At 38.1% G+C, this 25,192-nt stretch overlaps 1 protein-coding gene across 3 annotated transcripts in view; it reads left to right on the top strand.

Moving 5' to 3' along the window:
• arhgef10 (Rho guanine nucleotide exchange factor (GEF) 10) overlaps window positions 1-25,192 on the top strand; it is a 50,391-nt gene that overhangs the window by 7,787 nt on the left and 17,412 nt on the right. For 2 of the 3 annotated variants that reach the window (XR_001776158.1, XM_017302522.1), the window contains exons 3-25: window positions 3,317-3,697; window positions 5,652-5,993; window positions 7,334-7,370; window positions 7,513-7,601; window positions 8,183-8,239; window positions 8,573-8,760; window positions 9,658-9,774; window positions 10,630-10,741; window positions 10,817-10,926; window positions 11,013-11,090; window positions 11,175-11,354; window positions 11,836-11,952; window positions 12,156-12,248; window positions 12,616-12,786; window positions 13,583-13,728; window positions 13,978-14,162; window positions 17,135-17,250; window positions 18,728-18,855; window positions 20,740-20,840; window positions 21,119-21,240; window positions 23,875-23,961; window positions 24,117-24,343; window positions 24,499-24,656. Coding sequence is in view for 2 of the 3 variants with exons in the window: in XM_017302522.1 (XP_017158011.1) it covers window positions 3,317-3,697; window positions 5,652-5,993; window positions 7,334-7,370; window positions 7,513-7,601; window positions 8,183-8,239; window positions 8,573-8,760; window positions 9,658-9,774; window positions 10,630-10,741; window positions 10,817-10,926; window positions 11,013-11,090; window positions 11,175-11,354; window positions 11,836-11,952; window positions 12,156-12,248; window positions 12,616-12,786; window positions 13,583-13,728; window positions 13,978-14,162; window positions 17,135-17,250; window positions 18,728-18,855; window positions 20,740-20,840; window positions 21,119-21,240; window positions 23,875-23,961; window positions 24,117-24,343; window positions 24,499-24,656 (3,342 nt within the window). In the remaining variant the exon portion in view is untranslated. The remainder of the gene's footprint in view (window positions 1-3,316; window positions 3,698-5,651; window positions 5,994-7,333; window positions 7,371-7,512; window positions 7,602-8,182; window positions 8,240-8,572; window positions 8,761-9,657; window positions 9,775-10,629; window positions 10,742-10,816; window positions 10,927-11,012; window positions 11,091-11,174; window positions 11,355-11,835; window positions 11,953-12,155; window positions 12,249-12,615; window positions 12,787-13,582; window positions 13,729-13,977; window positions 14,163-17,134; window positions 17,251-18,727; window positions 18,856-20,739; window positions 20,841-21,118; window positions 21,241-23,874; window positions 23,962-24,116; window positions 24,344-24,498; window positions 24,657-25,192) is intronic. The other variant, XM_008399510.2, reaches the window with a different exon arrangement.

Genomic DNA, 25,192 nt, shown 5'->3' with positions numbered 1-25,192 from the left:
TATATATATATTTTAATATTGTCATGGTTTTATTGTTTTTGTCTTTTTTTTGTAACCAAAATTGCAGCTGGGACATACATTGAAGATTAATTTGGACTAAAAAATGTAAATTGACTGTTATTTGGTATGTAGTTAACACTTGTTCCAGTACAAATGAATTGAATCAAATCTAATTAAGATATTATCTTCGGTTGAAATGAATGATACTAGGAAGTAGCAACAATTATTTATTTTTCAGGCGAAATCAATGTAGTTTTCAAAACTACACAAAGTTATCTTATTTTTAATTAATTGTGTTTGGACTGAGACAACATTGAACATATCCAAACATTTTTTTTTTTTTGCATTTGTTGTTGAAGTCTGATTAAAATTCTAACCCTTGACACCACTGCAGATGAAATTCTTTGTTTCTTTAAGAGACTTTACAGTGTTAGTGCTGTAGGATTATAGGCTAGCAGCTGTAGATCCTGGCATTGACAGTTATTTTTTGGAGGGTTGGTGAAGCTGGACAGTGAGTAAACAACAGATTCCTCTCTGTCGCTGTGAAGTGTGTGGGCAGTAGTACGAAAGGAATAAGGAGGATAAAATGTGCTGAATACCAGACAATGTGTCTCAGTCAGTACTAGGCTGAATACTGCTGCAGAAGCACACAAGCATAGATGCACACACTCTCTGTCTCTCTCTCTCTTTTTCTCTCTTGCACACACACATTCTCTGGGGATGGAGACAGAAAAATGCTTCGTCTCCAGCTGGCCAGTCACTTGCTTTGTTGCCAGGGGGATGCAGGAACGGGTCGTAACCCGGTGACTCATTTCAACAGATCATTATATACCACAGTGGAGATAAGTACTGAGAACAGAATTCATGCTGCTGGTATGAATTGACAATGGGAAACTCTTCAAGGCATTTACATGCATAGTTCAGTTATTTCTGTTTAGCAAAGAAAAAAAGAAGAAAAAAAATGTAAAAACTCAAACGTCTCAAGTCAAAATGCATGTTTGTGCTGTTTCTTGTATATACATAATACTACAAGATCAACATCCAGCATAATCTATAATTAAGCTGCATGCCATTCCATACATATAGTCACCCATAAATCATCTCTTTCACAAACAAGGGGCTTTTCTACCTCCAACACCCAAAGCATAAAGGATCTTGTGCTTTTTCAGGAAGGAAAATATTGACTGTTCAAAATTACATGTTATACAGTGATTATTTAATTTGGCTTAAAATCATTAATTGGTCATTTCTTCCTTAGTATCTGAAGAGAGACTGTTCCCTAGGATTTAGCCAACCCCTTTAGCTACTTTATAAATTACCCAGTAGATCAGATACAGAGGTGTACAGCGGAATACAAGAAGCTGTAAAACACTAGATTATTTCATTCTCCTAGGCTGCTGTTTTGTCACTTAGATCTAAATGTCATCTGCTTTCACAAAGGCAGCTGAAAGGAGAAGGTATCTGGAAGGTTTGATTTTTATTTTTAAATGTAAATGCTTTAAAACAATCAGCAATAAACCTTTCAAATCCAAACTGTTTTAGTCTTTCTAGAAGTCTGAATGTCCAGAAGGAAATCAGGCACACTGTTGGAAGTCGTAGCATCAGTATTGAGCCCATTGTCCCGTCGTCCCAGCCTAGTGGAGAGTTATCCGTGCTTTATCAGTGCAATCCACACAGCTCATTATTCAAACATTTGGGAAACAACTGATAGCATCTCAGTTTCCAGGTTTCCGCCATGCCCCTTTTCTCTTTATTGCACCGTAGTAGGAATATATGGGGTCACAATGCTGACCTGAAACATTAGTCACAGCATTTTCTCACATGGAGAGGTGGAGCAGCTACCTGTAAGAGCCTGAGGGAGTGGTGTTTGTGATTTAGAGCTTTGGGGGTTGCTTTCAGGAACTTCAAAGTTGTGGTTGTTTTTTTTTTTGGTTTTTTTTCCGCTTGAGGTTTATTTTTCAGTTAAGATTCATTAGATAACTGCACTTGCACATGCAAGACACAACAGGTGGATCTAGGAAAGTGAAAATGGTAATTAATTTTATATAGAGGCCAACCTTGACCTTTAAATATTTTCTGTCTCCATAGATTAGGTACCTACATAGGAAGTAGCATAGCCTCAAGTTAAAATGCCAAAACCCAGGATTAAACCAGTCTAACACTCTCCTGACTGAGGTATTTAAACACACCCATTCAGGTGACACTCCACTGAACATGACACCACATGAACTTCGAATGCTCTGTTTACTTTGGGGACAGAGTCAGGATATTGGCTATGGGGTTTTGATAAGACTGTAGCCTGAAGCTTAATACAGTCAAGCTGTTCGAATGATGAATATGCTCCTAGGAATCTGTGGTATCAGCAGCAAAGTGGAAGACAAAATTATCTGAAGCAACCAAGACAAACAGAGGGGTTTCTTTAGATAAAATGGTGTTTATAAGACGATCAAACATTCTGAATATAAACTCCATTCATCTTTTGTTTCCCCGATACTTTTTTTTTTTTATCACACCACCAATTTCTTGTTGATTTTATGAAAAGTGAGCAGATGAGTTTGGTTTAAAGACAAGCTTGTGCTTTCCTCATCCATTTACAGCTTGTGTAATGCTTTTACTAACGTCACACGTGTTTATTATTGCATAAGAAATAATGTACAAACTCGGACTGCACAGCTCACCAAGGGGAGTAACTGCTTTCTTCCACTTCTGGCCCAGTTGCGGAGTGGAAACTGGAAAGATATTTCATGTTTCCTTCCTGTCTCCTGCCAAGCCAGTACTTTTTGAGGGCTGCAGTAACTGAATTTTGTTGTTTAAGCATACACTCGATATAATAAGAAAAAGCAACTGATGCTTTTCAAACTCGAAGGAAAACATTTTCAGTTTCCAATAAAATCCAGATAACTTCATCTTGGTCACGTTGCCATTTATACAGCTGATTATTACAGCTGTGTAAATGGAATACTGTTGTATTAGCTATAGATCAAGATTCCAGGGCTTTTGGGTTTGTACTAATTGAAAGTACCTGGTTAAGATTCACTTTTTATAATCTTACAACTGAAATTCACTATAAAAATCCTGAACTCCCCGTTTAATCAAAGGCCTGCCTTGAACACAAGCCCACACAACCTAAAAATAAAGGGTCCTATATATGTTTTTTTTTTTTTCTTACTTTCTTATGGTGGTGTCATATCGGTGTTTAGTTTTTTGGATAAGTTTCAGAAATGCAGAACTTAATTGAAACCGACGACTGAAGAACTAGGCAGAACATTCCTTTATTTTCTCTCTCCATCTAAATCTGTTGCTCTCCTGCACACAGTGCTAGCAGACAATGTCCCATTTGATGATGAAGATGAAGGAGAACCTTTCGACTTTGAAAGTGGCAATGACATCCCTGAGGCGCCTCCAGCGCCTCCCACCTTCCCCAGTGAGGATCCCAGCCAGGCAAACTCTGTGACCGGTCATCCTGAAGGCTCCTCCAGCAACTTGGACCCTCCAGCACAGTTCTCCAACTTGGCACCAACATCAGAAGACACTGCAGTTGCCATAATCAAACCCTCCTCCGCAGGCAGAGAAACAACAGAAACTGAAGAGACATCTGTTGCTGAGGGAACTAATGACAGGGATGAGGATTTACCACCACTACCGTCTCCACCTCCTCCTGTTAGTTATGGCATACAGACAGATCCCAGAAGCACAGGTTTGTAACCCAGAGTGTTTACATTTCACTTTTCTTTACAGTGGGGGTATCTACTTTGAGTTTAACCTTCTGTCCTATGAGTGTCTGTCTTTGCCATATTTGTACTCTGAAAACCGTTAGTTGTAAATGGCACTTTTAAGTACAGTTTTTTTTCTCTCTCTCTTTTTTTCCCTTGTTGGCAGTGGTCTTAAATTCCCCAAATTCTTTTGGTATTCTCTGTTTACAGTCTCCAGCCCTACAGCTCTGGCTAAAGTTAGGACTTAAAGGAAGGCTGTCCGTGTCTCTCATGGTATATCAGTAAAAATCATTACAACCTATTTTCATCAATACATTCTCATGCATCCAGAAATATCCTCACTGTGCTATGTTCTGGGTTTTTTGCGTGAAGGGATCGAAGCACACCCATATCATTTGTTTTTTGATGTTTTTAAGATAAATCATTAGTTAGTTTATACTCAGCTTTCCTGATAATTGCTCCCTCTGTAGCTCCTTATAAGCTTTGTCTTCCTAAACAGGGCATGCAAAATTACAATAATAGACTCTAAATATGTCATAATACAAAGTGTATTTGTATTAAATAAATTAGAATATGTTTTCTAATTAGGCTCATTTGTCAAATGAAAAGCGACTTCAGAAAATAACAACTTTTTAAGCAGATTTTAAAAACACGTTTACATTTCTCTGTAAACATGTTTTGTTTTTTTTATTGATTGATGAATTAATTTTATAGTCGATGTTATGTTTTTTATTTTCTGTAAGCAGAGAATCATCATAGCTGGAACAGCTTGAGAATACCAGTCTGTGTGTAATCTATATAATGTTTCGCTGAGTAGTTTGACATAAGCTTTTAAAAATATTCTAATTTATTGAACAAAACTATTTATTGTATGGTTGAATCTTCATTGCAACTTATGATGAACAAATTACATTTCTAAGATTTCCTTTCCACCAGACTAATGCAGAACTTCAGGATCAAAAGTCAGGCAGAACATAGACTGCCACCGCAGCCTTTGAGCTAAACGCAGAGAGCTTCCAGTAAGGTGTGATGGAGTGCGAATGTTTGTGGACTGTCTTCAAAACGTTCGGAGATGCCATTGCTTCATTGTCATGTTATCAGCATGTGTGGGTCTTGGGTGCAGCATTGAGGAGCTTGATAGCAGCTATGATGGCACCTCCAGGTCATCAGAGCATCTGAAAGGGCTGGCCATACTGACCCTCAAGCTAAGGCTATGTCTTCATCGCGCCCAAGTTAGGCTGGAAGTGTTGCAAGAAATTTATTGTGATTGTCCTGTCACTGTGACTGTGAAGACAAAAATGATCTCACCTAACTGAACAAACCACTCCTCTAACTCACAGCTAGAGAGCTACACATATCGCACGCCCACATATCATGCATGCAGTTGCTGAAAGATCAAGGGAAGCTATGAGTTCTTCAGGCTGTAGTTAAAATGCAAAATATATTTGTCATGTTCTCAATGAAAAGCCCTTGCATTGTATGAGGAAGGAAATGGAAAAAAAAATAGAACAAGGAGTAAAAAGCACAAGCAGCCATTTATAAAGGGTTTACAATTTAATCTTATAGGCACGACATCTTAATCTGCTGATAACCTCATGAAAGTGGCGCCGTCTTTTTTTTTTTTTTTGTTCCCCCACAGAACAAGACTTAAGCTGATTGTTGAGTTGAACAAACATTACATTTTGCCTTTGAAATCTAGCAGACTGTGTGGAGAAATTGCAGCTGTGACATGGTACCAAGGAGTCATCATCATAAGAAAATGGCAAAAGAAAACCTGTGATGAAAGCAAAGGGCAAAACATTGTATTAAGAATCAGTTTAAACGCAGTGAAACTTAGTAACCTTATATTTGAATGTGTCTTCCTGTGTTTCTGTCTGATATGGCATCATGGTGCTGCTTTGATTGAATGGTACAGCTGTATCCCTCATCTCTCTGCAGACCCTGAAGGGGAGAGTGCCTCTCTGAATGACCCACACCCTCCACAGGGTTTGCCCAGGACTTCCTCTCAGAGTAAAGTCAACCCTTACTCTGTGATTGATATCACTCCCATTCAGCTGCAGCAAGAGCAGCAACACGGACCCTCCTCTTCCACTTCCTCACCAAGGGAGTCGAAAGTACGAGAGGAAGAGGGCCAGGATATCCACACCAGCTCGTCCAGCATTACGTCAGGATACTCTGTGCCTGTGCCATGTGGCTATGCGACCCCCTCTGGTGTACCGCTCATCACACCTGCCTACACCACACCAGTCATCATTCGGCATCTCTCTGTGGATGAAGATGGTAAAGTAGAGATTCTAACTAGGGAATGTGTCAAACTGTTTCACTTGATAAGAAAAGAAAAGATAAGAAAATGTGAAGCTATTCTGGAGATATCCACAAAAGCAGACCATTCAGCTTTTTGAATTCAGACACTTGCAGTGGATGGGTTTCAGCACACAACACTGTCTCAGTGGCTTCCAGCTCCTGACTTTTTTTTTTTTTTTTTTTTTTTTTCTTGTTTTTCCTAAAGCCTTGCCACAAGGAAGTGAGAGACTAAATTTAGACCTCCCCACAGATCTGTGCTGGCTGTGAGGATTTTCCGGTTTCCCTAAAATCTTGCAGTCCAAGCATGCTCAGAAGCCTAAAGCACCATTATTATCTTCTCAACCTCAGAATGGTTTGATATACTCAGTTTTATTCTAGTAAATAACCTCAATGTATCTGATCCTAAAGTTGTTTAAAAAGTATGCTTTTTTTTTTTTCTGGCCACAACAAACATGGCTATGATGTTGTTGGGACGTTTTTTTTTAAATATAATGAATAAATCAAGATTATGCTTAAGTGAAATTAAGTATCAGTTTTACAACATTGAAGTCAAAGTCATTGTATGTGGGGAGCAGTTAGTGACACCTGGTGGCAGATAATGTGTTTTAAACTTGTTCTGATTAGATAATGCAAACCACTGTTGAGTTTGTTTAAATGTTTAGTACTACATGTGGAAGAAGCATTCATACTTGTGACCGAATGTGTGGTTTCGCTGGTTACAGTGCATTGCGAAATTATATTTGCCTTTTTCGGGATGGAGAGCCAGTGTCTTTGCTGTAGATAAGACAGACTTCATTGACAAAGACACACATTGTGTGGCAAGAGTTATTTTTCATACACATAATCATATGAAAGGATTTGATTATGTGTTCAAAAATACTGTTCAATCAATATTGAATAAATATTGGTTTTGTGAAAAAATAGTAATTACGCTTAAACAGCAACATTACTTCTTTCTCTTTTTTCTTTTTTTTTTTTACCCCAAACAGGCTATTTATACTAGAGGATTCAAACCTTCAAAGTGTGCTACTAGACTTTGTTTTAATTTTAGACTAGATGCATACAAATTATTTTCACATGTATTTATATGTGCCTGTTCATTTAAGGGCTAATTTCCTGCTAATTACCGGATCTCCAGCCTATACAGAACAGCCAGTTAAAAAGTTTTTGTTGATTTTTGTTTGTTTGGTTTTTTTTAGATGAACTCTTGTGTTGTTCTTAAGTCATGCTCTTTGTTTTTCTGTTTAGCAATATGCAGCTGGTAGTAAAATGTTCTTTGTTATTTTGTGTTGTAACACTTTTTTATCATCTTTCAGTGACAGTAGTCGGGACCAACAACATCTCTGCTGACAGGTGAGTCTCAAATAGGTAGATTTTTTTCAAATGTATTTACGATGGTCATTGTATAGTTGTTTTTTTAAAATAAATTCTGCAATTTGATCACTTACCTGAAGAACAGATATTAAAAAGAGCATATGTGCACATATTTTTTAAGTGTTTTCAGTGAAGAGAATCCAGCTATTGCAGAGGAAGATGCTTTGGCTAAATGGGCATCAGATCCTGCAAACACTGCTTGGATGGAAAGTAAGTAAGATAACTGGTTTGGGAAAAAAAAAAAGTTAATTCAGTTGTTAATCAATCAATCAATCAAATTWTATTTGTATAGCACATTTCAGCAGCAAGGCATTTCAAAGTGCTTTACATAATTGAAATAAAAACAGCATGTAATAAACGGTGAGAGAGAGAAATTTAAAAAACATTGAAACCCGCACCCCTTTTAGGATTTCAGTTAAACATCGTTTAACTGGGACTCCAACACGTTTTCCGGGGGGCTTTACATCATTAAAATGTAAACAGTGAGAAAGAGAAATAAAAAGCTGTACAACTTTAGTTGAGATGCCGTCAACTGGGACTTCGAACCCTTCGGACTTTAGTCAAAACGCCGTTTACTGTGTTATTACACAATAGCTGCCTTCAGAAAATCCTTTCTTTTTTTCCATTTGACACAACTAAGACTTCCTTCCCTTTTCATTTGAGGAAGCGGTCCCTTCTGTGAGCCTTTCTTTCAGATCTTTCTTACATTATTACCCAAAGGTGGCCCAAGTACTCCAGCTGTCTTTTTGCACCAAACGTTTATTCTTGATATGTTTTGAAATGTGCTTCAGATCCAGATGAGGTGATCTACGATGATGTCCCCAGAGAAAACTCAGACTCTAACACAGGTTCGAACTTTCTTTTTCAAGTTCAGCATGAAGCTTCCTCTCTCTAACTTTGCAGTAGGCAGTACGGCTTCTTTCATTTCCCCGGCTTGCTGTGATTTCTTAAAAATGTGTTTTTCTCTTATTGCTGTTCAATGTGAAACGATAGGATTCACAAGCTTCTATATATCAAATAGCACTTTTTGTGTTTTAGTTTCTATATGCAGCATGTTAAATTTAAAGTTAATTAATGTTACCTGTTTTTTTAATCAAAACCCCAATAAACTATATTTTGGAATGTTCTGAACAGAAAGTGAAGTTACAGAATTTCCTCATGCATTTTTGTCCTCCACACAGATCCAGATGAGATGATCTATGATGATGTGGAGCTCGGCGAGGAGGGCGGCTGCAGCAGCTCCCTGGACAACGGCTGGAGCTCGAGTGAGTTTGAAAGCTACGACGAGGCGAGTGACGGGGAGGATCGTCCTGAGAATGGCCTGCCCCACGCATTCATGAGAGGAAAACCGCCACAGAGGAAAATGCATGTGAGTATATCAATCACCTTTTCATTTCCACTTTTCATTTCCTGCCGGTAACTGAGACCTTTTGTCTGTTTGATAATCTTTTTTTTTTTTTTTCATATTTGTTCAGTTTTATCTTTATGTATCCTTTACATGAAGGTTTAGTAGGCACATTTCCATCATATGTAATCATTTACATGCAGAAATGGGTCTATTAATGTGTTAATGAAATTGATTAATCTCCACTTTGAAAAATGTATGCTTAATCTTATCTATTCATTTTCACTTACCCAAGAGACTGACTGAAACTTTCTGGAGCTGTATGGAGCATAGAGTAGGGCTAGACCGCTTCACCTGTACCTATTGATTCATCCTGCTGGTCAGCTGGAAAAAGACACATCTGACCATTTGAAAAATCTTTCTCGTTGTTGCTTTTCTGTTTCAAAAAAAAAAAAAAATGTATTACAAAATGAAAGTTGAGTCTACTAAGATAGTGTTTTACATTTTGGGTTTAATCATCATGAACCTCTCACCTTTTTATTCAAGGTTAACTTATTGTAAAAACCTCATGGAGGACAGAGAGGAGAAAAAATGCATGATGCCTCAAAAATAAGTCGCTGAAGCCCAATTATTAGAACAAGTTGTATTCTAGATTGAAATTTTGGTTTTATTTTATTCTGATTTTTGCTTTTTTTAATTCCTCAAATCAGGACAAAACAAGAAGTGCATTTCTCACAAGAGGCGTACTGGAAAATATGTTTTTTATTTTGTCCCACTTTCTGCGATGCATTTAAACAAATCTATATTTATGGAGAAAACTAAAGCAAGTGAAGAAACCCAACCACTTGAATTTCCTGACACCGTGAGCTGCAACCCAACTCTAAAACCATGACCAGTAATCCTTGCTTTGCTTTTGTTTAGCTCTCTCAAGATCTGACACGCTTGAAAGAACACTATGAGAAAAAGATGAAAGAGCTAATGGCAAGTACAGTGGGAGCTGTAGAGCTGCAGCAGTTAAAACAGAAACACGAGCAGAAGGTAAACTAGGCTCACCTCATGTGTCTGTGCTAGATTAAAACAAACTAGTCCCAACCCCTTTGACTCTCAGTCTGGCTAACCCCACTGACCTGGTACCTTCATCCTGGTTTGGTGTTTAATATTTTTGGTGGTGGTACTGGTGAAGGGTTAGCATCCAGTCATTTTACTTCACCGCCTGCTTCATTGATATGTCTTGCGATTTCTTTTTTGCACCAGAGGTTACAAAGGTTAGGATAGACTGTTTTCTAACATAGATGAGTTTAATTGATGGTGAACTGAGACACCAGCAACACCAACTTAAGTCGTATTCAGCTGAAGCCTTCACATACAGTGCCTTCCAAAAGTACTCGTAGATTCTCATTACCAGCTCACAGAAATTTGAGGAACCTTGTGTTTTCTCCCCTCACAATTCACAGATGTGTTGTACTTTTTCAAGCCTTTCACACAAAATCGTAGTCAAATACACTAGAGTTTGGAATTGTAAAGTGATAAAAAGTAAAAAAAAAAAAGTATAAGACGTATGAGTACTTCAGAAAGGCACAGCAAATTGTGGAATGAGATACTGCAGAACAAGTTTACTGCAGTCAAACTCTCCCATCTTACATTTGTCACTTGGTAATAAAATCCAGATTTTATTTTTTGCTGAAGTCTCAGTTGCTGCCATTCTTTGATTGTTTTGTCCCATACATCTTGATCTGTACTCTAACCCTCTTCCGTTGTAGCTCAGCCGCTGTAAAGCTTTAGGTTTTTAAAAAAGTGAACTAAACATCACCTTAGACAGAGCTCTGATGGTGCAGAAAACCAAGTGAGAGTTAATGCTGAGATGCAAGTTATAGCGTTTTCCTGTCATCCAAGATGCAAAAGCTGGTGAAGGCAGCTAAGGAAGGGACGAAAGACGGGCTTGAGAAAACTAAAGCTGCGGTGAAGAGGGGACGTTCTTTCATCAAAACAAAGTCGTTTTGTCAAGGTAGGTGATTACTTTGCAGAACCACACAGCTTTACCATTCTGTCAATAAAACAAGTTCTTGTTTTAATGTTTTAGAGAGAAAGTTAGCTTGCTTTGAGGATGAGTCTGAGGTCTTCATCGAGGTGGACTGCTTCAACGTTGAGCCTGTGCTCCCACCAACTCCAGAGGGTCTCTCGCAGCAGCAGGTAAGGACTTTCCATAGGAGTCTTTGAAGCTGCAACAGTAGGAAACCGTGTTTAAAAACTAATGCTTTTGTATTTTCTATCTGCAGCTTGTGCGACGATGTATATTGGGCTCTATATTAGATAGTGAGAAGAACTATCTCGATGCCCTCAAAAGGATTTTAGAGGTGTGTAAGTACAGCTGGACTAATGTGGCGCCGTTATTTTGAAATGGTGGTTATTACAGGCTATGTATGTACGCATCTTTTCAGCAATACGAGAAACCCCTTTCCCAGATTGAGCCCAGGCTGCTCAGCGACAGGAAGCTGAAGATCATCTTTTATCGTGTGCGGGAGATCCTGCAGTGCCACTTCCTGTTCCAGATTGCGCTGGCAAGCCGTGTGTCCGAGTGGGACAGCCTGGAGATGATCGGGGATGTTTTTGTGGCATCGGTAAGAATTAATCTGCATATTTAAACACTTATCATAAACATAAACGACAAATCAGTCGAGGTAATCTTTGTTTTTCTATGAAGATTTTTTACACTTTAAGCTCTTCTTTTTAAAATAAAGCTAAATTTTAAAAAAGCAATTCAGATTGTGTCATGGATGAAAACCTTCAGTCACTCAGGTGCTTTTGCAGGCATTTTCATAAAAAATCTTTAAATGTAGACATGGAAAGATGGAGAAATATACCAATATACCTGTGATGTCGGTAACTGGACGATAAGAACTGTTTATATATTTCTAATATAAACATGATGAGATCAATATTTGGAAACGAGTGTAAAATATTAAATGCATTTTAGAGTAAGATACAACTTTACATACATATTCTCAGTTTCTTGTTTGATTGCCTAATCAACATCTTTCTGCAACTACAAGTTAATATTTAATTTATATACATTCATGTAAAATTTTTGTTCCCATACAGTTTTCTAAATCCATGGTGCTGGACGCCTACAGCGAGTATGTTAACAACTTCAGCACAGCGATGGCAGTTGTAAGGAAGACGTGTGCCTCTAAACCGGGCTTCCTGGAGTTCCTCAAGGTTTGAAAGCCTGATACTAACCTCGAGTGACAATGGTGCTCATATTAGGGATGATGATGTCTTATGTTTTATTCTTTTTCTTTTTTCCATGTGTTGTGTTTTGATTGAAAGCCTTTACAGTTTATTTGTCTTCCATCTATTTTATACACACTTGTATGCAATATTCTTATATGCATTATAATAACAGTTGTGCTTATGTGCAGCATCGCCAAGAATCCAGCAGTGACCGCATGACTCTTTATGGCCTGATGATGAAACCAATTCAGAGATTCCCACAGTTCATTTTGCTCCTTCAGGTAATGAGCAGAACAACTGGTTATGCATGCTCTCACCAGCAGAGGGAGTGGGAAACTTTCTAATTAATGCCCTTGTTTTTTGTTTTTTTTGGTTCTCACAGAGAGGGAATTGCTCTCTGGATATGGTTTTCCTTTTCTTTCAACTTAGCTCTCCTTTGTCCTAGATTTTTATTTTTTTTTATCTGTGTCTTTTCACAAAATTAAAGGCCTAGTTTTGCTTTCAATTGTAAAAGTTAATGTGAGTACCAGCAAATTAATGACATTATATGACATTGGAAATATCCACATAAAGCTGGAAAACTAATAATTGTTTACTAGAGCCTATTGGTCTCCAGTGTTGATGCTGAATTCCTCTCATCCTCATCAGGACATGCTGAAGAACACACCGGTGGGCCATGCAGACCGTCTCCCCCTGCAGATGGCTCTGACCGAGCTGGAGACGTTGGCCGAGAAGCTCAATGAAAAAAAGAGAGAAGCTGACCAACGCTGCGAGATCCGTCACATTGCAAAGGCCATGAATGAACGCTACCTTAATAAGGTCTGTATTTTGTAGGCTTTGGTGAAGGGCTATGCTTAAGTCAAACTTCAAATGGATCAGAAAACATTGTTACCATATTTTTATCCATCATCTAGAACAGACGGTTTAAATGAAACCTTGTTAAGACTTTGTTTAGCCTTCGAGGTATCAACTTGTTCTCTCTTGCAGTGTAACCCTCATAGATGTCTGATCATATCACAGACAGACTCTTCTTTTAAATATCATTTCAAATCATTTTACTTCCTCTGATTTTTTTTTTTTTCTAAACTTGACACTGATAATTATAATGACTGATTTTGGGTGTTCTTTCCTTGGTGACAGCATCCACATCAGAGTGGTGTTGTCTCTGCAACCTGGTAGCATTTAGTATGATGCATTTACTGGCTGAAAAAAGTTAAGATTTTTTCCATTCCCATCAATGCCGATCAACCTGCAGGTTTCCTTGGTGATTCTTTAATGTTTTGCCTTAGGATCTTATTAGTGCTTTAAATTTTTGCTTTATTTAGTGTATTGTGTTAGACATGTGCATATAATCCAAACAGTCCCCTTATTGTCATTATTTGTCTGTCTGTTCCACCTACTCTGGCTTCTGTGCTAACTCATGTTTACGGGACATCGAGTGTGGGCCTGTTGACTTTTACTCCTCACAGGCTTTAATTACTCTGAAACATAGTTTTTATATACTGTCATCCATAATGAGCACTTTCACAGAGGAGTCACAAGTAACATGGAAAACAAGGTTCAAATTCACTCACTGTGAAATTAAGGACTTTTATCATGTTTTTCATCACTCTAGCTTCTGAGTAACGGTAGCCGCTACCTGATTCGCTCAGACGACATGGTGGAGACTGTTTACAATGAGCGTGGTGAAATCATCAAAACGAAAGAGCGACGTCTCTTTCTGCTAAATGATGTCCTGATGTGTGCCACGCCCAATATCCGGTAAGGGAGATCTTAACCCTTTCGATAGAAATGTGATTTAATACTATTGTAAGCTTTGAATATTGGTGCATGTGTTCTCCCTGTTGTATACGTTTCAAATTACAATTTTCAGCTTAATTTTCTCTCCACATTTTCTTACATGTTGATGTCATTTTCTCACAGTACTGGATGGGAATTTTCCTTCCTTCCTGTACATGTTTCTTTTTTCCCCCACTTATGACATTTGCCATTCCTTTTTAATCTCAACAGATGCCAGGATGGCAGTGGGAGTGGCAGTGGAAATGCTCCGCTTGACCAGAAGTTTCTCCTGAAGTGGAGTGTACCTTTAAACTTTGTGGAAGTGCTGGAGTTTGGATCCAGTGAGGAAATGGTCGATAATAGCCGATACCCTGCTCCTCACTCTGGGGAGAAGGTGGTGATCAACGCCAAGCCAAGTACGAAACGCAATGTTCCTTTTAACTTTTTCTGATTGTTAGTCTTCCAATCACCTTCCTTCTATTTTCTGATAATACCTGGTTTCATTTATCAAGATATGCAGAGGTTTTTTTTTTTTTCTTTTATCATTTTTAAACCTCTTCTGTGGTTTTTCAATAAGATCCTCCAGAAAGTTTAAGAGTGAGTGTAGTTTTCTTTAGTTGTATGTAGCATGGAAACATAAAACAGTACTGGAAAGTCCAACGTCTGTTGCTGCACACTGCTCCTCAGCTTGTCTAAAGAATGGTTCTACTACGTGGCTGTCATAACTAAGAAACCTGACTGTTTGGAAATATTTCTGATTTCAAAAACACCAACAGTGATGCTTTCTAATGAAACAGATTAACTAGTATTGCTTATATTAAGATACCGTGGATCCTCGCCTATTTACAGTTAAGTATTTTTATGTGGATATAGCAGGTGTGGAAGGTATTGGTTCTGCCGCAGACATCCAGAGTTCAAGTCCCAAGCTTGAGACCTTTCCTGTATGTCTACCGCCCTTTTCTCTCAGCCCATTTCCTGTCAGTTGGCTGTGAGTGAAGGCCACCACTGTCACAAATCTTTTTTTTTTTTTTTTAACCCTTGCTAAATTCAGACTCCGAGTGTGTGCTTTTCTCTCTCTCTCTCCTCTTTGGCCGTTTGGTCTTCTGGCTACTGAGTCCAGTGATTTCAGTCTTTCCACTGAGTTCTCTGCTATGCCAAACAGCTGCTCAGCCACTTTAAAAGACCCAGATCAGAGAAAGAGGCATGAAGAGTGTATTATTTTGTGGTTTTGGTACTGTAGTTTTTATTTTTGATATTCTCTGTGGTATTGCTAAGTTGCTAAATGCTTTGATAAATAGTTACGCATGGTCTGTCTAGCAGAGGTCAAAGACGCACACTTTTACTGTGGTACCAGGCTGGAATTGCTACCTTTAAATTATACACTGCCTTTTTCAGTACACCCACGTTCCAACTTTTAAAGAGTTTCTCTTGTACAGTTACCTAGCATTCAATCTTTTCTGCCATATGTGATATTTATCTTCTATTAAAACTTTCCAATAATATTGAGGATGGATACCAAGCATTTGTATTCAGCCCCATTTTATTCTAATAACCCTAAATGAAATCTATTCCAACTAGTCACCTTCAGAATTCACCTAAGTAATAAATCCAGTCATTTTTGTTGTATTTAATATCAGTATAAAAAGGGAACCTTCTAACACATGGATGAAGGTACTGTGGTAAGAAACTGAGACAGTATATCACCCTTTACAAATATTCCTCTTGGTGTAATGTTATGGTGGCACCATTAGCCTGTGGAGATATTATTTTTTATTTTTTGTTTTTTTTAATTGGCAGGGACAAGGGAGGCTGGTCAGTTAAACTGTTCACAGATGCTCTTCAGCCAGTCTGACTGCGTTTATGCCATTTTTAATGATTGTTTAAATATTTAACTTGCATTTAAGTTGTGTGTGACTCTACACTGGTAGCAATATACCCTTAAAAGAATTGATAGATATAACTGCAGTGAAAGATGGTTCTAAAAAGGAACTTCAACACATTTGAGTTTTATTAAAAAATAATGTGAAAACCATTTGTCATTTTCCTTTTATGTACTAGTTTATGGTAATGTGCCCCATAAAACCACAATAGCACTTTGAGGCTTCTGGTTGTGTCATAAAATGTGTCCTTGGCGCTGTGCAGCAAACCTTTCTGTTTGGTTTAAAGCCATCTTTAAGTGTGTGTGTGTGTGTGTGTGTGTGTGTCCGCACTTCAAATGTGTGTTTTGTTTTCTTTTTCTCCATTAATAAGTGGAAAGAATAGTTGCTCATCTGTTTTGGGCCAAAAAGCACCTCTGGCACCTGAGGACTGTGAAAATATTCTCCGACATGTGATGTCATTTCGTTGTCATGTCTTTCTGCACTGGCACCATCTAAAACTGGTCATTTAAAGTCAGTTTCCTGTAGCGCTCACACCCAGTGTGTAATTTGTAGACAGTTTGCTTTTTGGAAGTTTGTTACTTCATAAATGGCTGGCTTTGCTATAAACATGCTTTTACTGGTGCTTTGTTTGCACGCTTTGGTATTCAGCACTTGGACAAAGAGCCATTTAGAAATCTAGATCTGAACGTGGATCACACAATGAGCACTTCAGTGACATAAAAGTAATTTGTATCTCTATATCTTCCTATTTTTATATAGATAATTCAGTTCTAAACAGCAAAAACCCATAAAAAGTCATGGATTCTGTTACCAGACAATAAATGATTTATTTATATTAAAGATGCTTCAAGGTCTGTGAAAATGAAAGCTGATCTTTTAACCGTAACTTAAACTTGTAAAGCATTGAGCACAATTCAACTTTTAAATTAGATCCGACAGTATCTAATTATATATACACAGTACCAGACAATAATATGTCTCAAAATGTCCACCTGGTTAAATGTGTTCTGTACAGCAGTGTGTATATTTTTTAAGGTATATGTTTTAAAAAAATGCTGCACCATAATCATTGTGGGATACTTGGAATAAAAAGGAAGAGATGAAAGTATGATTCAAAGTGACATGCAAAACCAATCTTTCGGCCCCTGAAAGCCAATATGTGCAATATGTGTGTCCTTGTGAGCAAACAGTAATGCGAATGACAATCTAGGCAAGTTAGTAAAACTGTCACTGCAGCCTGTGGGAAACTGTTTGCCCCTTATTGATCTTTGTCCTATTTCTAACTGCTGCCCCCATTCTTGCTCATTGTTTCCCGAGTGTCCACTCTTTTCTACAGGAACTATTGAGAACTGAAACTGTTGCCAAATCAACACTGTTGCCAGTTTCTGAACACAGATTCTTCTTACTCTTCTTTTTTTTTTTACTATCCAGACTGTTTCACTCAATGTCCACTGAATTTATTTTGGGTATTTGAAACCATGAAGTTTTCTTTTCTTTTTCATTTGTAGACAAACTTTACATGGGCCCCGGTCAGCTGTACCAAGACCTGCAGAACCTAATCCATGACCTTGGTTTGGTCAACCAGATAGCTGGTATGATTGGCAGCCTTAAAGGGAACTACCAGGTATGGCATACCTGCACTAAACTCAAACATAAAGTCAGATCAGAGGCAGTCACTTTAATATATTACCCACAAACCAAAGCAGAGCTAACTTTGTCAACACATTTTCATTTTGGAATGTTTTTTTAGACATGCTAGTTTTAGTCTAGAACTTGCTACATTTCATTGTTACACAATTCAGAAAATTCTGAATTGTGTAACTAAGAAAATACTTTTCTGAATTGTGTTTGCGTGGTAAAATAAAAGAAATGTGTAATGGGGAAAAATATATATATATTTTTTTTCACAGCATTTCAAATCTCTGGAGTATCTAGAGTTCCACTGATTATAATTGCTTTATTTTCTGTGAGGGTTTTTAATTCAGGTTTTACTATTTTTAAAACGGAACAAGAGGATATGAAGTTGACATTTTAAACAGTTTTTACATTAACAGTGGAGCAGGAATCAGAGCCGTCTCTGTTTGTATTCCCTGAAAAATGTGGATCCATACCTTAACTAAACTCTGCAAAAACTTGCCAACATTTCCAAATCTTGATGAACCATGACGGATGGAGATTGCAGCCTAAAAAGTGGGAAGCAGAGCAACTTCACTGCACCTTCCTCAGCCTTTATTAACTGCACCTTGTTTTCTCTTGCAGTTTGATAAATGTTTGACAAGTTGCAGAAAATAGAGCTTCCTTTTGCAGACCTCCTTATTAAGTTTCACGTGTTCACTCTTTATTTAATACATGTTTAATGATACAATTTAACATACATAGCTACATGTTCCTTCAGAATACGTAAGAATAGCATTTTAGCTGTGGTTTGTTTTACTGTGAGAAACTTCTGCAGAGTTTAGGTGTCGCATAGGCTCTGATTTGAATGGTCCAAAGCTGTCCTATCAAGTGTCTGTCAACACAAGACTGCCGGTGGTAATGAAATAGTGCTTTAGCCTGCAGAGTGCAGTGTGAGTCTCTGTGTTTGTGCTGTGCTGGTAGGTCTGTCAAATTCAGACGGGAGTCATAGAAAGGCTGACAGAGAAGCCGTGTGTCCAAATAGATGAAGGTGAGAATGGATTCTAATGCAGAGGAATGGGAAAGAAAAAAGCCAGACATACTGTGGCAAGATTTTATCTCTACATTCCTCGTCCTAATTCATACAGACAGTATTCTAGTTATAAATGCGCAACAAGAGAATTTTCATGTTGAGGGCTATGCTGAAATGTCGAGATGTCATTGGCATTGACATTTTAAGGCCACATTTCCTCCTACTTGTTCTTGCAATGTGAATGCTAACCCCTACAAATTCTGTTCTTCAGAATTTTTTCCAGAAAATCATTTGTGTGGAAAAAAAAAACTGTGGAAAACATTTATCCCATTCCTTCCCCTGTTGTTGTTCTCATTCTTTCACATTTTCCATATAATTCTTCCTCTCCTCAATTTGATTTCCCTGATTTTCTTTTTTTTTCTCTGTCTTTTTCTCCATTATTTCTTGTGTGCAGAATGTAAATTCCACTGTGGCGCAGGACTGGGTTTCAGGTCTCCAGAGGCTAATATTGAAGAAGGAAGAAGAGATCAGGGCAGCTGACCGGTGCAGGATTCAGCTCCAGCTGCCTGGCAAAAACGACAAGTCTGTTTTCTACCCAAATAAATGGAAATGTTTTGCTCTTTTTTTGTTGTTGCTGTTGTTATCCTGTTCCAGGCTTTATCCCCACAAATGTTTTGTTTATCCTACGGCTGCCTTTATCCCCTTTTACCCTTCTTTTCCTTGCATCCTCACTGCCCCCTCTGTATGCGTTGGGCTTTATGAGAGAGAATTAGACCACATTTGGATAAACAAGTTCCTCCACCAGCTCTAATCTGAGGCATGAATCACAAGGGAGAAAATGCACATCAGTGTTTGCAACCAGAGTCTACCCAGCTGCTCCTGTATACAAATATTCATGCTTCACATTAAGCCACACCATTATACGCCACACATGGATCCCCAAGAGTGCATCTTGTTTTGACCCTTCTACATTCTCTGTGACCATGACTCCCCTGCTCTTTATTTCTCTTCCCAATTCTGTCATTCCTCTCAGTTGCGTCTAACTGCTGGGATTATCCAAGGGTATGTTTGGAAACACAGCTGCACCCATTTCATTCCTTTCCTGATCCCTTCCTTGCAGAACACAACGCTTCAGAGCTACAGCCCTGAAGAGGAGGGAAGCATTTCAGAGACACAAACAGGCACATATGTTTGGCACATATAAACAAGCTGTTTATAGAAGTGATAATTGACTTTCACTTCTGTTGTACCTTTTCTGAATTGTTAGATATCAGGTTCTAGTACTTGGCAAAGATGCATACTCGTAAAGATTTTTTTTTTTTTTTTACATTCTGTTACAAACACTCAATGGATCTTGCCTTTACGACAAAGTGACGAGAATATATCAATTTTTTTAAAGCTCTTAAGAGATCATTTTTGCAGTTTGCAAGCTAAATAGAGCTATGCCAGACATGTGGAAGATGGTGCTCAGGACAGACGGGACATTCAAAATGCCTCGTGTTGTGGAAAACTTAACTGCACATCATCTTGAAAGCACTATTTTCACCTTAAAACATGGTGGAAGCATCAAGCTGAAGGGATACTCTTCTTCAGCACGGATTGGGAAGTTGTTAGGATTTAATGAGAGAATGGCGGGAAATTAATCTAATGAAACTCTGGGAAAAAAGCCTGTTGGAACCCATAAAACACTTGAGATGGGGACCAAGGTTGACCTTCCGGGAGAACAGCAACCCACTGCAAACAGCCAGAGCTACAATGTGACGGTTTATATCAAATCATATTCATGTGTTGGAACAGCCCAATCAAAGTCCAGACCTAAATTTAATTTATAATCCGAGGAAAGACTTGGAAATCAATGGTTAGTGAATCTGAATGATCTTGAGTTTATACTTGCATAGAAAAATTAGCAAAAGTCTCTTTCTCTAGTTGTACTGTAGCTGTAACTGTAGCGGGTGACTCTACAAGGTTTTACATGCCAAGCCAACCTGTTTTAGATTTTTTTTGTTTTTTTTTCGTGCAAGGAACCATTTATCATGAATTCATTTCATTTATATAATTTATTAATTACAATTATGTCCTATGATGCCCTAGACTACATAAAATCTCAATAAAATATATTGAAGCTTTTGATGGTAAAGTGACAGAAGGGGGGGGAATCAATGAAGATGAAAACTTAAGCAAGGCACTGTAATCAAAAACATAGACGGATAAGTGAATATAGATGATGGCCTACGGACAGACAGAAAAACATTAGGAAAGTTATTGTTGGTCCAGGTTTGGAATATAAAAGAGGTTGAAGGCACTTTATTAGATGTTAAATTTCTAAGTGTTTTAATGACAAATTTACTAATCAATTGACGGCTATTTTTAAACATTATCTGAAGAACTTTACAGTTAAATGCAAGCCAGAGTCCTTTCTTTTTCTGATCATATGTGTGTTTGCTTTGTCCTCTTCTATTTTGGCAGGGCCGGTAAGCTCACATACTTCAGTGCGGTGTTTAATACACTCAGCCCAGCCATCAAGCAGTCATGGATCAGTAACCTGCAGATGGCAAAGTTGGCTCTAGGTACTGTATTGTACTTCAATGTGTCTGTTGCACATTAGACCCTTTTGAATCCACATGTAACTCTTTTCTACTTATTTAATGTAACAGTCAAACTTGGGCCTGTTCAGATTGCGCCCATCCAATGAGAACCGGAATGCTTAATCACAGTTTCTACTAATAGTTTGAATTCCTGAGATGACAATTGGAGTTTTACAACGTGATGCCTGGAACGTTCTAACTGAAAACAGATGGTTTTGTTTTCTGAATAACCTTTGTGCCTCATTTGTGTTTTAAATCAGAGGAGAACAACCTGCAGGGCTGGTTCTTTGCAGATGATGACGGTAATCATATCAAGAAGCAGAAACACCCCCTCTTGCTTCGACAAATGCCTGTGGTAATGTCAAAACTGCAAGAGTTCAAGGTGAGTTCCCTTCTCTACAGCTCTTCTCAAGGTATCCTGGGTGTTTTTCATCAAGGATATATAAAAAAGAAAAGAAGCTACCAGCAGTACATTAGTGAGCAATATCTACTAAGAATTCTTGGTAAGCTAGTTGAGAGCTTTATTCTATTCATTTAACATTTGATTGATTTCCCATCCCGAAGAATGTTTCTGATAAATAGTAAGACCATTGGAGTCACAGAAATTACTACAAATGTCCACTATTAAATATGTGAGTGATAAATGTTGTACACTTAATTTTAGATACTTCACATTTTTCTTCAAGGATTTATAAAAAAGGAAACATTTGAAGATTTCCATACTAAAAATGATCAAAATAAAAAAATACCCATCTACTCATTGTCAACAACTTTTTTTTTTTTTTTTTGTAAATTTGTTAATGTACAATGAGAATTTACCTTAAGTAAAGCTATCACTTTTTCAGAGCGTTAAAGTATTAACATATAGATTTAAATCGCAAATGTATAATGTGATCACGTGCCTTTGTCATATCTTGTCAACTCTTTGATTTGTTTTTTTTTTTTTTTTTTACATTATCGCAGGTACTGCTCCTTAAGTCTCCACACAAATATTATGTGTTTTAACAACTTAAAATTATACCAAACAGCTGATTTTGTCTTTCTGTTGGTATTCATGAAAGTTTTCTTTTTCAGCCAGCTGTCCAGCAGTGCAGAGAGGCAGCACAAAATCACCCAGTCATACAGTCATGAACGACACCAATCTTTCTTTTGCTTTTTCTGGCCTCTAACTAAAAGATCTTTAAACTATTCGAACTATACGATGGAAAAGTTCACTGGTTTTGAAACTACCCCTTTTTAAAACCTCATTGTACTCATTTGGATACCAGTAACCAAATCATGTCTAACTGGTCCTTCATTTGCTGTGGAGAGAGAGAGAGCAAGTTTCCAATGGCATCACTTTAAAGTCAGAAGAAACGGTTACTCGTACATCAGCAGGGAAAGAGGCAGGACTGCAATCCTCTCAATGTAGGATTAATTTAACTAGGTATTTAATGACATTCTTCTACTTGGATCTTAGTTTGACCTGAGGAAGGTGCAAGTAGGATATAAATGTTAATACAATACAAGTCTTCAAGATTCCCTTTATCTACTCCAAATGTCCTCTAAAGAGAGCAAGGAATTCACGCTGTGGTTTTATATTCTGCAGCAGTCTTTACAGGTGTGAGGTGAAGATTATCTTTTATTTTGTTATTCTTTTGTTTTATGGATTAAGTTGAGTCAGGTTTTGTCTAACAGCTCTCTGAGCTTCCAGAGCCCTCCATTTGCTGTCCACAGTTTGTTTGGTTAGCTTTCTTGGTTACAGTCAGGCCTAATGACATCATGTTGTAGGTTTAACACCAAAACGGGCCCTTAAACTTTTATGGGGTAGAGACTATAGCTCAGATGTCTACTGCTGCTACTTCAGCCTCATTACATGGAGCAGCATGCTTTTCCTGGTGAGCTGCAGCAACAGTGCAGGCCTTTAAATATGAACCTGGCACTTTGCACCATCTGGTTGATTTTTATTTTTTGATCCTCTCCTTTTTACTATCGCTCGGTAAAGAAGAGGAAAAAAAATAAATCTTTCACCTTACATTTAAAGTGGGCCACACTGAGTTGTGCAGTAAAATGAAATTACCAGAATAAAGTAGTGAACCTATCTTGCCATGAATTATTTCAAAGACCCATTCTGTTGGTGTTAAACAAAATACAATGAAATGTGTTGTTGATGAGGTTAGCAGGCTTCACGATCGGATTCCACTTCACTGAAATTATCTTGTATGTCAAAATAGTTGCCACACTTATGACATTTTGAGTTGCAGTGAAAATCCAATCGTAACACGGGTTTTTTGCAAAACTTAACCGTAGAAGAGTAATAACAAAAGGGAAGTGCTATGTATTGTGTACTGTGTGCACATAGATAATTCAAATTCTGTAACACTTATCTATTCATTGAAAGTTTTTGTTTTATGTAAAACATGTAGATAAAAACTTAATGAGATAAAATACCCACTGCATTATAAAAACTGTGGCAAAATCTTAAGAAATGTAAATTTGGAAAATCATGACATTTTGAAATATTGGACTTGGAAGGTTGGTGAACTGGTGAGCTGCTCTCTCACAGGACGGTGATGCATGAGTGCAGTGAGGTCACATTGCAAGCTGTGCAGCAAGTGCTGACGGGCCGGTGGTTACTGTGAAAACAACAGCTGGAACTTTAAATAGCTGGTTAGCTCAGTCAGTTAGAACATGTTGCTAATAGCTACAAGGTTTGATCTCTATACGGGGTAATTAATTTTGAGCTCTTCCCAAAACATTTAAAGATTTAAAAGGTTAAAGTGAGTCTAATCTTGACCCATAGTAATTCCTTGGTATTCAAAGGGTAATACAGGCATGTAATTGGTAGGTTTACAGTTAAACAGTTGGTGAAAATAAATAGAGATTCAGAGGTCAAGCCTGGATTTTTCACAAGAAGCTGAGTGTTCAACAAGTTTGACATTTTTTTATGCTTAGGTTGAAACCACAAACATCTGTGACTTTGTCATGGTGAGCTAATGCATGTATTTACGAGATGTTTTCCTATGTTCTGTGGCAGGTGGAATGTGCCGTTCACAACCCAGAGCCATACATAAACACAGAAAGCACAGCCGACTCTCCCGTGGTCGGCCACGGATGTGTCTGGGTGAGATCATTTCCTGTATGGCTTAGAAGGAGTTGCTAAATCACCTAACAGAACAAAAATAAGTTTCAGGATTGTGCAGTGTGACTCATCAATCATTAATCAACTACAGGTCTCTACACACAAAGGAGTTTGAGGGTTTTCTTCTCTTGGTTCAGGTTGCAAGTTGCACCAACCAGATGGGTCAAATTGCTATAGTGGCCATGCAGAACTCCAGCCCTAAAGTGACGGAGTGTTTCAACGTGGAGTCCCGAATCCTTTGCATGGCTTACGTCCCAACAGAGCAACTTAAGGTGGACGGTGAAAAGCTTCCAGATAGCAATTATGCTCCCCCTGCAAAGGCCAGTGATACCCCCACCGTCTGCTTAGGCATGGAGGAGGGCAGGTATGAATACACACCCTTGCATCAAAAATCACCTGAAAATGTAGAAATTCTCCCAACAGTTCAAATACACCTAAAAAGAATCGCTTTGTTTTTCCTTACGAATATGTATGTTGAAATAGTTTTGCTCTAATTCTTTTTCTACTCATCCTGTTTAGTATCATTGTGTATAAAAGCACCCAGCGGTCCAAGAAAATACGTCTGCAGCATTTCTTCACCCCAGACAAGTCCACAGTCACCAGCCTGGTCTATAAAAAGCCCTGTCTGTACGCTGGCCTGGTTAGTGGCGCCGTCGCCATTTACTCCAGATCACAAGGTGTGTTTCTTAAATATTGCAGAAGCACTTTAAAGTTTTTAAAACTTTGTTTTTCTTCTTTTTCAAATCTGCAAATAAATGAAGTTTGCAAACACCATAAATAGCCTGTCATAACATTGTGAAGTTCTGACTCTGCCCTTATATCTGGTTGAATTTCTTTTCAAAACTCTGATACTTTACTGACAAACTTTGATGTACTACAGCCCGATGTCTATGGATACGTATGTTAGGTGTGTAAGTCGGTGGCTCTGGGTGTAGCTTGAGGTCAGGGGTTTTCTCTGCTGTGTGTTTAAGCCCAGTTTCCATTTGCTTTGTTGTCTAGGTGAAGCCGCTATATTAACTCTGACCTGTTTAATGTTTTTCCTCCTTTGCTTCCGAGTACAGACGCCTTACACTCAGCCAATCTCTTCCCACACTTTTTCACATTCTTCGTTTTGTCCCATCTGTCATCAGCTGTCTGTGGTGCAGACAATGTGTGTCTGGGATTGTGCTATGAGTAGAAATATGCTATTCTCCCTCCCCCACTCCTCCCCCCC

Source organism: Poecilia reticulata, linkage group LG22 (genome assembly GCF_000633615.1).
Source record: "Poecilia reticulata strain Guanapo linkage group LG22, Guppy_female_1.0+MT, whole genome shotgun sequence".
Classification (NCBI taxonomy): Eukaryota; Metazoa; Chordata; class Actinopteri; order Cyprinodontiformes; family Poeciliidae; genus Poecilia; species Poecilia reticulata.
The sequence above is the reverse complement of the archived record's forward strand: the minus strand, read 5'-3'. Positions and strand labels throughout refer to the sequence as shown.